The 14,256-nt window shown below is 36.7% G+C and overlaps 2 protein-coding genes across 2 annotated transcripts in view; one reads left to right on the top strand and one right to left on the bottom strand.

Moving 5' to 3' along the window:
• Positions 1 to 645: 645 nt before the first annotated feature.
• LOC134218028 (E3 ubiquitin-protein ligase sina-like) lies at positions 646 to 9,429 on the bottom strand. Its single transcript, XM_062696905.1, has 3 exons — positions 9,176 to 9,429; positions 8,219 to 8,406; positions 646 to 1,297 (listed from the first exon to the last, which is right to left on the bottom strand). Exons 1-3 carry the CDS (start codon positions 9,299 to 9,301, stop codon positions 673 to 675), a joined length of 939 nt encoding a protein of 312 aa, XP_062552889.1. The 5' UTR covers positions 9,302 to 9,429; the 3' UTR covers positions 646 to 672.
• A 4,179-nt stretch (positions 9,430 to 13,608) lies between these two features.
• The window catches only part of LOC134213612 (calponin homology domain-containing protein DDB_G0272472), a 33,416-nt gene continuing 32,768 nt past the window's right edge, over positions 13,609 to 14,256 (top strand). The window contains exon 1 of the mRNA XM_062692841.1: positions 13,609 to 14,044. Coding sequence (XP_062548825.1) covers positions 13,734 to 14,044 — 311 coding nt within the window. The 5' untranslated portion in view covers positions 13,609 to 13,733. The remainder of the gene's footprint in view (positions 14,045 to 14,256) is intronic.

The following is a 14,256-nucleotide window of genomic DNA, read 5'->3' as shown; positions in this document are numbered from 1 at the left end:
TTAGTTAGGCTTAAGAAAGTGAAGAGGAAGGTTAATAAAGTGTCGCAAAGTGAAGTTCTGTGGTTTTCCCTGAATTTTGATTGCGAGAGTTCCCTGCCCGCGAGTAGCTTGAGGTAAGCGTGCCTACCCTGAGGCCATTGGTTAAGGGAGTCTCAGCATAGCTCAGGGCATACTTACCCAATAATTACTCCGTACAGGGACAAATCGATTGTGGAGTTTTGTTGGAACAAATAAACCGGAACACGGAGCATGTTATGCCGAAGATTTGAAGATTTTCATCGTTCTTCGCAGACATAAACAGACGAAGACAATGACAATGTTTGTTTAAATGTTTTATATCTACTTTGCATTATCTCTTGACAATATCTTTTCATGTCCACTTTTTTTTCAAATACTCTACACTACATCATTGGGTCTAAATGTTGCCTGTTTATGCAACAACAATAAAGAATAAAGCAATCAATTTGAACGAAAATCAAACTGATACTATTTTATACTATGTCTGTAAATATTTGATGAATAGGCAAAAAGTATATGTACTACGAGATTGATAATGCCGTTTTACAGGGGTGTGTCAATGCGCAATAGTTTGTTGGGATTGTCGGTTCCATGTTTGTGAATTAAATTGTAAGTACAATGGCAACATCAATTATACTCTTTGCAGATTTATTTTCAAAATATAGGATATTCATATTTCGGGATTTGCTTATTCAACGGTGGATCTTCCACAGATGAACCGGATATGTATCTTGTTCTGCTTTTCTCCTCCATTCCTGGAGACTCTTTCTTTCCCTTTTCAGAGATTTTACGCTCTCGACCAGACCCTTTATCTACATCCTTCTCCACCTTCTTTACGATGAAGCGAAACTCAATAGAATTGCCGTCACGCAGATAGTGTTGGATGGTTTTGAACGAGATAGCAATGCAATCCTTCTCCTGTTCCATCAGTTGTTCAAAGTCTTCGCAATCTGCCACGCACTGTTGGGTGAATTTGGCTCGAGGAACGCCGTGCTTGGCCGTCGACCGTATGTCGAACTCGTAAAAATACTGATGAGCTTCCACGCGACGTCCGAAATAGACGATCATGAAGTAAACCATGCGGCTGTCGATGTTCGATCGATAGTAGAACATGAAGTTCTTACTGAAAGCATCCACCAGTTTCACCACGGTGTTCGATTCCTTCGCACGGAATGGAACCTGCGCTGATTCTTGAAAGTAACTGAAGGAAGTCCCTAGCTCCAGATGGTCATCCTCTAAATGCTCCTCAATTTCGTGCTGTGGTCCAGTCCATTCACATCTAGTATTGAATGCAAGGGGAAATCAAATCATTGTTGCCGTTCATTTATTCAAAACCCACACGTCTGCAATTCAACATAGCTAAGTTAGTTCTGTTAGTATTTTTACAGTTATTATTTAGAATCTTTTCTTTGACTGCCATTGCATGATTAAGTATCATGTGTGGCGGTGGCGAAGCACAATAGATACACTTATCATCCTAGATAGGACCGAGAATCAATTTTCGATTACCGATTAAGCAATTGTACCGAAGTCTAACGGGAGACTCTCTATTAAAATTCGCCGCACTCCAAGACTGGATAAAACGACACATATTACGCCGAAATCGTCATTTAAAAAAATATTATTTATAACGGGGGGCCACTAAAAAACGGGAATTTCAAAACTTCATTACTTTTCTATGAGAACATTAAAGCATTAGAAGTATTTCCCTATTTATGTGAATGAATCCTTAAAATATTCAGAAATTGTCGGACACACAATTTCACTACAATATGTTCAGTTGTTTACAACATGCCGTCAAAACAGGAAGTACTGCGGCGCGTATATTTAGTACATTCATTGCTCAGCTCCATTGTATACAAAGGTGATTGAAAGGCCAAAGACACGAAGCAATTCATCAATAAGATCACAAGCATCATCCGAAAATGGCAGCCGTCCAGCGGTCATGTGATACCTGCCAGATTAAACTACGCCGCACGGCGAACCATGGACCATATGCTATTATTAATTAATCTAAGTTTAAAGACTAAGGCCAAATCTTTCAGGGTATCTATACTCATCTCTAAAAAAATTCCTTGCTCCCTGCTGGACAATGGTTTCCAGATAAAAACAAACATGCCGTATGCAGCAAAGTAGTCAATTAAAAAAATGAATTTTGCGAAAAAGGTCCTCCAAAGAAAATTATTGATGACCTCACAATTTTTTTCTCGTGAAATACTTAAGAAATTCATTATGGAAATCAGAAGTTCATCCAGAAATTGCTTCAGTTATTAGCATAGCCCTCCTTAGCCGTGCGGTAAGATGTGCGGCTACAAAGCAAGACCACGCTGAGGGTGGCTGGGTTCGATTCCCGGTGCCGGTCTAGGAAATTTTCAGATTTGGAAATTGGCTCGACTTCCCTGGGCCTAAAAGTATCATCGTGGTAGCCTTATGATATACGAATGCAAAATGAATGCAAAAATGGTAACGCAGTTAATAACTGTGGAAGTGCATAATTGAACACTAAGCTGCGGTTCGGTTCTGTCCCAGTTTGGGGATGTAATGCCAATAAAAAGAAGAAATTAGCGTAACATAACATATGTGATTATACAAATCATGGGTGGCTATACTATACAATGCTCAATTGAGCAATTTACTATATATTGGTACTTGGGATTAGTACCTTTTCCTATACAGTAGCAGTTGTATATCTGGTCACGTCCTTACAATCACGGAAGGAAAGGAAAGAATGTTAGTTCAACATGTACTATTGAAGATGCAGGGAACCCATACTACTAGGGATCCTATAATGAGAGATATGCGAAAGCGGCCATTGTAAGCCAATCGAGCATTGAGAACTGTCAAAACGTGAGCCAAATTAACGTTGTTATTGTTGCAGATTGAGACGAGGTTGAGAGGTATTGAGATAGATTTAAGAAAAGTTTCATCGAATAAACAATTTGTTTTACTTTCGCGATTAGAAGTAATCTAGTTTATGTATCGTGTTTCGCCTATTTGTATTGCACTTTTATTTTAGTGATAATGCTTATTTAGACACTGTTAGTGGACAGACAAACATATTACAAATTGTTATCAAATGCAAAGTCATATACAAGCTTCAACATTATGCGCTGCGGCAAGTGCTGGAAGCGTTTGCCAACAAAAGTAACAGCGTTGCTAAATCGTCTGAAAAAGTATTTGCATATCTCTCATTATAGGATCCCTACATACTACCTTCATATATCGGGAAGGAAAATTTGTGTTACTGGGTAAGATGAATAATAGGGAGCTCTATTTGACAATATAGAGTGTTTGTCAATAACAGTATATGCTGAAACATTATTAAAATATATTCATTAATTTACTTACGAACCGTCCAAAGCAAAACAAAGTAACCCGGATCTTGCAAATGTTTTGCATCATATACAAAACACGTTCAATCGCACACTTATTCACCGAACGTTAAAAACAGAACCACAAACGCGGATTTCACGAATGTTCAGCGTCCTACGACAAAACATGCACCGATTGGTTTTCATTTCTACCGCACAGAACAAACAAAATTGGCCCGCACGAACTATCTGCTTACTGAGCAGAAACACGACAAAACAGGCACTTATTCAGAAATTGCTTCAGTAATTCAACCAAAAATTCCTTCCAAATTTCCGCCAGGAATTCTTTGGAACTTCCTCAGGATTTCATTCTTTCTGTAGAAATCACCTCAAGGAATTGTTTCGAAAATTCCTTAAGAAATTACTTTAAAGATGTCGTTGGTAATTCCTTCACTAATTTCTTTGGAAATTCCTTCAGCGACTCATTCGAAAATTTCTTGAGAAAACCCCTCGGAAATATCTTATTAAAAAAATTTGGAGACATTCTTTTAAAATTTCTTGGAAAATTCCGTTAGGAATTTCGTCTAAAATTCATTTGAGAAAGATAAATTTATTTTTTAGAAATGTTTATAGGAATTCCTTTGGATTCAATTCGGTGATTTCTTCAGAAAAACTTTAGAAAACTTCTTAATGATTTGTTCCGGAAATTTGTTTGGGAATTTCTTTTTTCAAAAATTCCTTCAGCAAATTATCAGAATGGTTTTGAACGAGATAGCAGTGCAACCCTTCTTCTGTTCATTCGTAAATTCTGTTACGAGAACCTTCAGAAATTCATTCAGCAATTTCATCAGAAATATTAAAAAATACTTTGGAAACTCGTCCAGAAGTTCCTTTTAAAATTCCCTTAGAAATTGGTTCGAAGACACAAGAACACTGGTTTGATCTTGATTTTTTTAAACCAGGGAGAGTGTTATTTTGATAATTTCCCTCCGTTATCGATACCAACTTTAAGAAACAAATCGAGGATATGCCTACTGTTTTTAATACATTGAATCAAAGCTGGTACATTATTGTAGTATGAAACTGGTATATCAGGATTCTACTTTTATTACTGACGGAAGTTGAGAAATATGCATTTGACGAGATATTATATTGATTTTCTTCAATATCATACATTTACGTCTTAAGGACACTCCTTACGGAATCCAAGTTTCAAAGTGCTCGCGTTTTCGGGGCCACACCACTCGATACGGAGGCTGTCATTTTTGTTGATTTAGCACAACTGTCATTTTTGTTGATTTAGCTTTGCTGCGTCGCAGCATGCGTGAAAAAATAAAAATGACAGTTGTGCGTTGCTTCCGTATCGAATAGTGTGCCCCTGAAAACGCGAGCACTTTGAAACTTGGATTTCGTAAGGAGTGACCTTTAAAAGAACGTAATTCCAAAACGGATCCTACGTTTTTTTTTTCAAATTTCTTCTAGAGGTGCAGTATAGCCCTTAGAATTCAGCTCCAGGTGTTAGTTTTGGCTGAGAATTTTTGTTAATAACGGTTTGGGGAGCACCGTGGAAGCTTTTTTTTTTTTCGTTTTACAGAGTAAACACTTTTTTGTCAAGTGAAAGCCTACTCCAAAATTTTGACGTAGAACTTACGCCTTTCTTTACTGAAAGGGAAGATTTCGAACGTTACTAGCGCCTTCATCTATCGATGGATTTTGAATATTTATATATCATTCAACTCGGACACTCTCCAGTCAATTTCATTGAAACTTAAGATTATTAACGACAAGCTATATTTTAATTCTTGTCAAAGCCAGCAAAAATTTCATATGTAACCAATCCCATGCATTCCTAACACGGATATCAGAATGCAGTGAGTCACGGGCATTTGGGTCCATCGCAAGATTTTCTTTGTGTATAAAAGAAGCAGTTCCTGCAGTGTGCGATTCATTACAATTTGTGACAGCAGGCGGTGGTAGATGAAAAAGAATAAAATTAGCCCAGAGAGATAGTTCCCCTAAAATAGCACATTTTTCCCAACTCTAAAAATTTTGTTTAATTTTTTTTAACTTTAAATGCTATCATGAATATGAAAGCTATAAATGCCCTACAATTGCTTTAATAAATAAGCGCTTATAGTTAAAAACAAAGCAATTCTCGCTTAACTTTTCAAAAGGACCTAAGTAACATTTTTTCATGAATTAATTTGAATAGCACAATCAACAGAAAACATGAAAGCTTTCGATTGCAGTACTCAAATTAATTCATGAAAAAAATGTTACTTAGATCCTTTTGAAAAGTTAAGCGAGAATTCTAATCATACATTTAATTATTTAAGTTTTATTTCCAGAAGCATGGAAGTTGTTGTTTTCAATATCAATACCCATAATCAAACTTCTTAAATCAAAAGTTAAATGTTAATACGTTACGTTTATAAGTTCTACGTCAATTTGAGGTTATGGTTGAAAAATTACCCATTGCTCGTTTTTTTGTCATTTGCTTAGTGCTATTAACCGTAGTAAAACGTAAAACGATCGAAATGGTAAGCGTATTATGTATTTACAAAGCAAATTTACTCTATTTTGTGATTCAATATTGAATGCCACCGTAGCGGTCACAATTTAACTATTATTTTCATTTTTCAAAAGGGTTACTTATTTCGGTTGTCGGCACCCAGGTGATTATCAAGGGAAATCATCAGTTTATTGCCTAATTTCAGGCTAGAGGCCAAGTGATTAAAAAAACTAACCAATTTTGAAATCTTAGTAAAGTGTGTATAATGTACTTAAATGCAATAAATTTCATTGCTATTGACACATTAAATTTTGATCTTTCGAGCCACAACGCCTCCACCTCTTTATTTTTTTAAATTTCGAGTGGGTTTTTTAAGGTGCCGACAATCGACCACCTTTTTCGAAACGACATAAAATCAGCGCTTAACAAAATTGGTAATAATTGTTTTCCAATAGATGAAATAAAACAAATCTCTCCACTATAGTTATTAGCTTACCGACAACCGACCATCTTCCCCTATATGTATATACCTTAAGAAATTCTTTTGAAAACTAACAACCTAACCCGCATTCCATCACCATTTTTGTTTATGTTCTAGGTTCGAATCTCCTTGCGATCATAACATTTTTGTAATTGTTTTACCGCAAATTTTCGCAAAAAGTGAGTGAGCCGTAAAAGTGATGAAACGAAAAACGAAATTCATCAAGTAGTCACGATTTTTGCTTATCTTCTGGGTTTGCATTAGAGAAAAGAGGGGTGAGAGAAAGATGTTTTTCACTACAATCTCCGAAAAAAGATTCTCCTCCGACTTGAAAATCGCATGATTTCGTATCATCGAAACGGAAAGTACGAAACGAAAAGTTTACAATTGATTTCTTGTAGTTTGCCTTTAAACGTTGCTACTTATATTATATGCAGGCGTGTTTTTTGTGATATGTTTGATTTTTTTTTAAATTTGAATATCCCTGATAGGGGGGGGGGGCTCCTTAGCCGTGCGGTAAGATGCGCGACTACAAAGCAAGACCATACTGAGGGTGGCTGAGTTCGATTCCCGGTGCCGGTCTAGACAATTTTCGGATTGGAAATTGTCTCGACTTCCCTGGGCATAAAAGTACCATCGTGTTAGCCTCATGATATACGAATGTAGAAATGGTACCTTGGCTTAGAAACCTCGCAGTTAATAACTGTGGAAGTGCTTAATTTAGTGCTTAACTAAGCTGCGAGGCGGCAAGGTCCCAGTGGGGGATGTAATGACAATGAAGAAGAAAGAAGAAGATCCCTGATTGTGTCAGGAATTCTCTGATAATTCCAGGATTTTTCCAGGTGGGGAAAAATTCCATAATTCCAGGTTTTCCAGATTTTTCCAGGTGAAGCCTGTCCAGTGTCCACGTAAAATTTCGGATAGTTAGCTAATGTTCAATTTACAGTCGACTCTCTACATTTCGATGTTCTATATCTCGATATCTCTCCCTATGTCGATGGTTTCCTCAGTCCCTCCAATCTACATACATTTGAGCTTTCTATACATTTCGATAACCTCTCTATCTCTATCTCGATGTGTCTCTCCTTATGTCGATATGCTCTAATTTTTAGGCTACTAGACCATCTTTCGACAATAAAAAACATATCAACAACAGGAAACGACATTTGTTTTGTTGTCCTTTTTCATAGCAACGAGCTTCTTTGAATCTAGTAGCCAATTCAATTTTCCTTCCATTCCTCGATCTCTCCCTATCTCGATGGTCCCTTCAATATCGAGATGAGAAGGGGCGACTGTAATTGTTGTCATTTATCAACTCGAACGAGAACTAAAACATGCTGAAAGCAGCAGTAAAGCGAAGAGATTGAGCTGTAATGTAAATAGATTGTCTCAGTGGCTGGTAAAAATGTTTACAAAATCGCTTTGGAAGATGGGTGTCCGAAATTTAACGTTGCGTTGGTAGGCTTTAGTAGACACTACAATCCGCTACTACCACATGTACTTCTTTGTAGTTTTCTCCCCAAGCCAGTCTTTCCATTCCTGCTATTTAGTGGCCACCCGTTAATAGAAGAAAATGCTCTGCATGTGTTCAAAAATGAAAATACTCCACTTGTCATAAAACGAGTTTGTACAATCCTATTGAATTCCACCACTTAATTGTATCTTGACAGATACGTATTTCGACCTCAACAGTAAGGCCGTCCTCAGTGTCTCGTACTTGACTCGACTTTCGAGTACGAGACACTGAAGCCGGCCTTACTGTTGAGGTCGAAATACGTATCTGTCAAGATACAATTAAGTGGTGAAATTCAATGGGATTGTACAAACTCGTCTTATGACAAGTTCCACATTCCACTAAAAAGCTCAAAATAATTTTCTTAATGAAAATACTCTTACGGTTTAACATTGAGCGATGCGATAATGCAACGATACGGGCGAAATTTGCACTCCTGCTGGTGGCTATCCAGCTGCGAAACTCCAAACAACCAAGTGCATCCGGATTCCTTGAACTCGCAGGGTATTTTAGTCTGTTTCTCCAGCTTTTCAATCGGATTCTGCTTCTTCCTGGTGAATGTTTGTGTGCACTGGAAAAACAAAATCAAAAACATTCATTTGCCGTGGTAAACGTTCCCTCTTATCGCTGTTTCACTGAATGGGCAACTTTCTTCACCTATCAAAACTTCAATAAATACTGACTCATTGTTGTGTGTACATAAGTTCTTGAAAATAAGCATCAGTATCGTTGCATTCGATAATCTGCATGACGACCAGTGTTGGTAAAATCACTCATAAAACTCAATCAACGAGCGCTCCCGTGCGAACGAAATCGTCTGCGATTTTAAAGGAATGCATCACGCTTGAGTTTCTCATGCTAAAACGCATCATTTCACTCATTTGCCAAAAAATCATTTTGGTTCAAAAACGCATTTAAAATCAATTTGGGGGCAATTTATTGCTTATACATAAAAGAGTGTAAATAATTTTATGCGACAAACGTTAATTCACTGTTTTTAACGAAGGAGAACAAAAGAAAACCTACGATGATTCAAATGGATGATTCAACTCATCCATTAGTTTTTAGGTGCTGAGTCGGGTGCGTTTCAATTCACGCTTGATTTGAATCATCCATGAGTTTTCAGATTTTGAGTTTTTACCAACACTGATGACGACACAAGTGGGTAGGTGGATGTGGTTTTGAATTGTTGCATTTTAGCGCAAATGATATTCAAATTTGTGTTTACAATAAACTATATTCACTGAATTTACTTAGAAGCATGTTGCAGAATTCACGATACAAATTGGCGCGTACAAAAGCCTGATTCGTGTAAAACGCCTTCAAATTTGAATACGTACCGGGCATAGACGAGTATCCTTATTGTTTACACATGATATACATCCCACGTGACGATTATTGCATTCGTATACTTCCTCATTGGGATACTTTTTACACAGAATGCACTTCAATTTGGTGGACTCCATCCGTAAATCATAACTCAATTGCTAATTCCGTCTAGCTTCCGGACCGTGAATAGTACTATACTGCACTACAGCAAGAGCAGCGGAACACTGATAAGCTTGTGAGAGGGCAAACTGCACACTGTATGATGGCTCTTCATTTTGCCTCACAGCAATGTTCGTTGGCAGCTACCAAGTGGTAGAGACGATGGTATTATTATATCTATAATCAACGTCTCTGCCAAGTGGGACCGAAACACAAGCACAGTTTTTGAAATAGAAGTATTGGAGGTTCAAATTTCAGTGCTGTTACAAACGGCACGGATGTTCGTGTATTTGGTCGGATTGGCACGAACTTCGATTTCCAGTCACGACACACGTGAATCAATTACAAACAATTAAAGAATAGCATTCTGGTAATAGATTGGATGTAAAAGGTATCTTCGTTCTAATAAGAAGTGAGATAGATAAAAGATGGGCATAATTCACTCCCAACGATTTCTATAATAGTCATTAGCAGGTCATTAGAACAAACTTTGTGCAACCTGGATACATGTACGTTCACAACATAATATCAGAATAATATCCAGCTTCCACGAAGTAATGTTTTCTTTTTTTAACTTATTATATAAGCTAATTATCTAATACATGGATTCATCTCTAAGACTAGGTGTTTCGTGTTTTCTTAACACTAACACTGCAGAAATTTCTGTCTCATTTGCATGGGAGCCCCCCTTTCCAGAAGGGGTAAGAGTTTCGAACCACCACAGAAACATATCTTCCCTTCCGAAACCTCCACATCTAAGATTCGGTTCCATTTGCTTGATAATTATTGGAGTGAATGAATGGAGTGAAGAAGTTGGTGTTTCATTTGTATGGGAGCTTCCCTTTCTAAAGATAGGTGGGGTGTCGAACACTGTTTTAAACTTAAACTAAACTTAACCTAATTTATACAGAGGGTACAAGGAGCTAATGGTCGCAATGATTTTTTTTTTCTAAATTTGGAAATTATTTTATTGGACAATTGTTGTCTCAATATTAGAAATTCTATAAAGTTCATTGATACTACACCAATGGCAACTTCAGAATCATTTTCAAAATTTTATTTTGAATTCTCTGAAGTGCCTTCTTTCTGATATTGCAGCAATTATTTTATATTGGCACACCATACGATAAGGCTGGGCTAAAAATTTGCTTGTAAATCAAAAGTTTGTTCTTGAATGCCTTCAATGTGACTTTTAAAAGTTAATTTTTGATCTAGCAGTAGTCCTAAGGGCTCATTCACAAATTACATAACGCATTAAAGGGTGGGTGGGTACACAATATTGCGTTACAAAATGTTACGGTTTGTCTAGGGGGTGGGTGGGTTTGTTTAGTTCTGTTACGGGTGACATTTAAGATAATAAAATAATATAAAAAACGAAACACCTAATTAAATTCAAATTCGACAGTATTATTATGTACCATGAAGAAAGTTAAGGAAGAGTTCGCTAAAATACCAATTTATCATTTTCGTGAAATTTTGGTGAGACGTTATGTGTCACAGATGGGGGTGGGTGGGTATAAAGGAAATGTTACAAACAAGTCACGGAGGGGTGGGTGGGGGTTCATATCTGTGTTTTTTTGCGTTATGTAATTTGTAAATGAGCCCTAAATATTTAGCTTCGCTAGACCAATTAATTGGAAACCCATTCATAGTGACAATATGTCTGCTAGAAGGATTCAAATAAGAAGCTGAGTTTTGGAAGCATTCGGGGAAATTTTCCATTTTTGTAAGAAAGTGGAGAAAATATCCAAACATTTTATAATCTACTACAAATGATATACGAAGACTTCGACCTTTGGCTGAAAGGCCCGTGTCACCTGCAAACAAAGATTTTTGACACCCTGGTGGTAAATCAGGTAAGTCAGAAGTAAAAATGTTATACAATATGGGTCCCAGTATGTTGCCTTGGGGAACACCAGCTCTTACATGTAATCTATCAGATTTCGAATTCTGATAGTTTACCTGATAAATAATTTTGGATCAGTTTAATAATGTACAGAGGAAAATTAAAATTCATCAATTTTACAATCAAACCTTCATGCCAAACACTGTCAATTGCTTTCTCTATATCAAGAAGAGCAATTCTAGTCGAATATCCTTCAGATTTGTTGAGTCGAATTAAATTCGTAGCTCTTAATAACTGATCAGTGGTTGAAACCAAATTGCTCATCAGCAAAAATAGAATTATCATCAATACCACAAACCATCATTCTATTTAAAATAATCTTTTAAAACAGTTTGCTTATTGTAGAAAGCAAACTAATTGGGCGATAACTAGAAGCCTGGAACAACTTTGGCGTTTTTCCATTTATCTGGGAAGTATGCCAATTGAAAACATTTGTTAAATAAATTAACCAAAAAGGATAAAGAGCTCTCAGGAAATTTTTTAATAAGTATGTAGAAAATACCATCGCAACCCGGTGCTTTCATTAAATTTTCTAGTAATAGATCTCACCTAATCCAAATTAGTTCTCAACGAAGGGTCAAAAACATTCTCTTTATTGAGAATGTCTTCAATGCTCCGTGTAATCTGATCCTCAATTGGACTAGTGAGACCTAGATTAAAATTATGGGCACTATTAAACTGCTGAGCAAGTTTTTGAGCATTTTCAAATTTTCCACCAAGTAATGATAAAGCGTTACGTTCTTGTTCATTTATTGTTTTTGCCTTTCTCGTATTTTTTGTATCCAACAGTAACAACAAACAGATTGCGATTTGTCTGGTAGTAATGCCGTGGGAGAAGGCTTACGAGATGTTTTTTTCTGAAAGGAGAACATTTGGTTCTACGGATGGGTAAAAAGGAAGACATATGTAAAAGTATGATTTAAAGAGTGTGATTTTATCTAAATGATCTTAATTATATATTTGCGCATTTCCTACAATATAACATCTAGAAAAGTGGCAAATTTTCCAAATTTGTTCTACAAACATACTCTTCCCTAAATCGTTTCGCTAGCAAAGTCTGAGAACATAATAAGAGCATATAGAAAACATATTTTGATTACGACATCAAATTGAAATCATAATTTGTTTTCAAATATGAATCATCTTGATTGATTACATATTTTGATCTCACTTTGCTGTAGATTTCTAAATTGTATGATCTGACATCAAACTGAGTACTTATTTTGTTATCGGAACCAATAACAACATTAGTTTTCGATTTGCTCTCATCGATAGCAGGAATAGTTTTCGATTTGATGTCACAGAAATATTTTTCAGCTATGTATACGTTTTGTTATTTTAACCGTTAAAACGACCAAAAAGATATCAAATTAAGTAAATCATAATCGGCGATTTCACAACATCAAAACGAGTTATCGATTTGCTCTCAAGCTTTGCTCGGGTCAACACTTGGAGAAGTGGTCACTTCTATAAACATACAGCCTGAAGAACTACTTTTCTTTTTATATTTCTGTAATAAAATTCTAAAGCATCGAACCACCCAGGGTCAAAGGACGGCCATCTAAAAAGTTCTTCAAATTCAGTCACTTGCCTCCAAGGTGGATGCTTTGCCTCCTCGCATGTTGAAAAACGAACTTGAAAACTTTTATGGGTGGCGTGTCATAGCGTGTTGCTACATGGTTTTGCTTTCACTATGCTGCAAAAACCGATTTTAAATAGTCTAACGGTTTTATAATTGGAAACTCAGAACTATTCCGATGACCAATTAGTGGCCGCTCAGGTGTAATGGTTAAAATTTGTTACGGAATTTCACGAAATATTGTTTCATTGCTTGGATCAACAGTTTCATTTGGATTCAAATAAATCTTGCTTTTCATTAAAAATTTTAATTTTAATTTCAATACAATCTGTTATCTACTACTACAAGATGAAACACTGAAAGTACTTCATCAAACAAAATTCAGAACCCTCATTGGTTTGACACTACTTGTACCGGCACAACCAGTTACGCGAACATGATCGACATTAGCAATCGTATACCTTCATAATTCTGCACAGACAGTAGAAGCATAAGTACTAGAACGCTAGTGACGCTGTAGTCATTTCAATTATTTTGCCAAATTATGCTTCAACAAGTTTCAATTGGTCATAATTTATGCATCATGTTGAAGTGCATGCTTGGTTCTATCACCAGCTTCGGTTTGACATTTGTAGTACCAGTACTTTGGCTGCCAGGTTGAAGTAACCTAGATGTTAGTCACGCGAACAGCAACGACATTAGCAATCTTATACTTTTGAATCAACTGCATAGACTATGTTATCCTCTGAAACGTACCCCCCAAACATAAGTCTGAATCGGAAGGATGTTTATTGGTCGGTCGTTGCTCTCTATTCTCTCTGTTGTACCTCGTGCGGTAGCCCTTAGCAACCACGTGGCTTGTTTATTAGAAAGCAAACTTTTACATCATTAGCAGTGAAAAGTTTATAGATTCTCTAAACAAAAAATGGATAATCGAACGAAACTTACCCTCCACGGAATAAATTGCAACGGGAATACTCCGGATCAGCCGGTACCGCCTGGTTCCGAGCCAACTTCAGCACAGCTGCTGGAACGGTTGTTAAGCAAAACTCACCCGAAAGAAAACCGCTGGGACCGTATCAGGCGGAAGCACCTAAATAACATAACAGTCACATCGAAAACAGTGAAGCGATTCTTCAATATGGATTTTGTCGACGAAAGCCAAATGCGAATTCTGAACGGTGATGGACCGCAGCAGCGATCCGCATTGAATCCGGTATTGGTGATGGACATCAGGTGCGTTTCTGAGTAGGCCGTTTTTTCTAATGTTAGTGACAAATAAAAGTAATTTACTATCATGATAATATTGGGAATGAAAAATATGGACAACACCCATCTGAATTTTGATTTATTTACAAGATGTGGAAATTCAATTCAAGAGGAGTCATTTTCACGAAACGGAAAGATAAAATAATCGATTCTTCTATTAATCTAAGTTGTACAAATAA

The sequence above is a fragment of the Armigeres subalbatus genome, chromosome 2 (genome assembly GCF_024139115.2).
Source record: "Armigeres subalbatus isolate Guangzhou_Male chromosome 2, GZ_Asu_2, whole genome shotgun sequence".
Lineage (NCBI taxonomy): Eukaryota > Metazoa > Arthropoda > Insecta > Diptera > Culicidae > Armigeres > Armigeres subalbatus.
The sequence above is the reverse complement of the archived record's forward strand: the minus strand, read 5'-3'. Positions and strand labels throughout refer to the sequence as shown.

Bases quoted from the DNA above. Each gene is read 5' to 3' on its own strand.
- LOC134218028 (XM_062696905.1), bottom strand. From the start codon at position 9,301: ATGGAGTCCACCAAATTGAAGTGCATTCTGTGTAAAAAGTATCCCAAT. The intron at 8,407-9,175 runs GTACGTATTCAA...TTGTTTTTCCAG, and splicing joins AGGATACTCGTCTATGCCCG to TGCACACAAACATTCACCAG. The intron at 1,298-8,218 runs GTAAGAGTATTT...ATTCAATACTAG, and splicing joins GCATCGCTCAATGTTAAACC to ATGTGAATGGACTGGACCAC.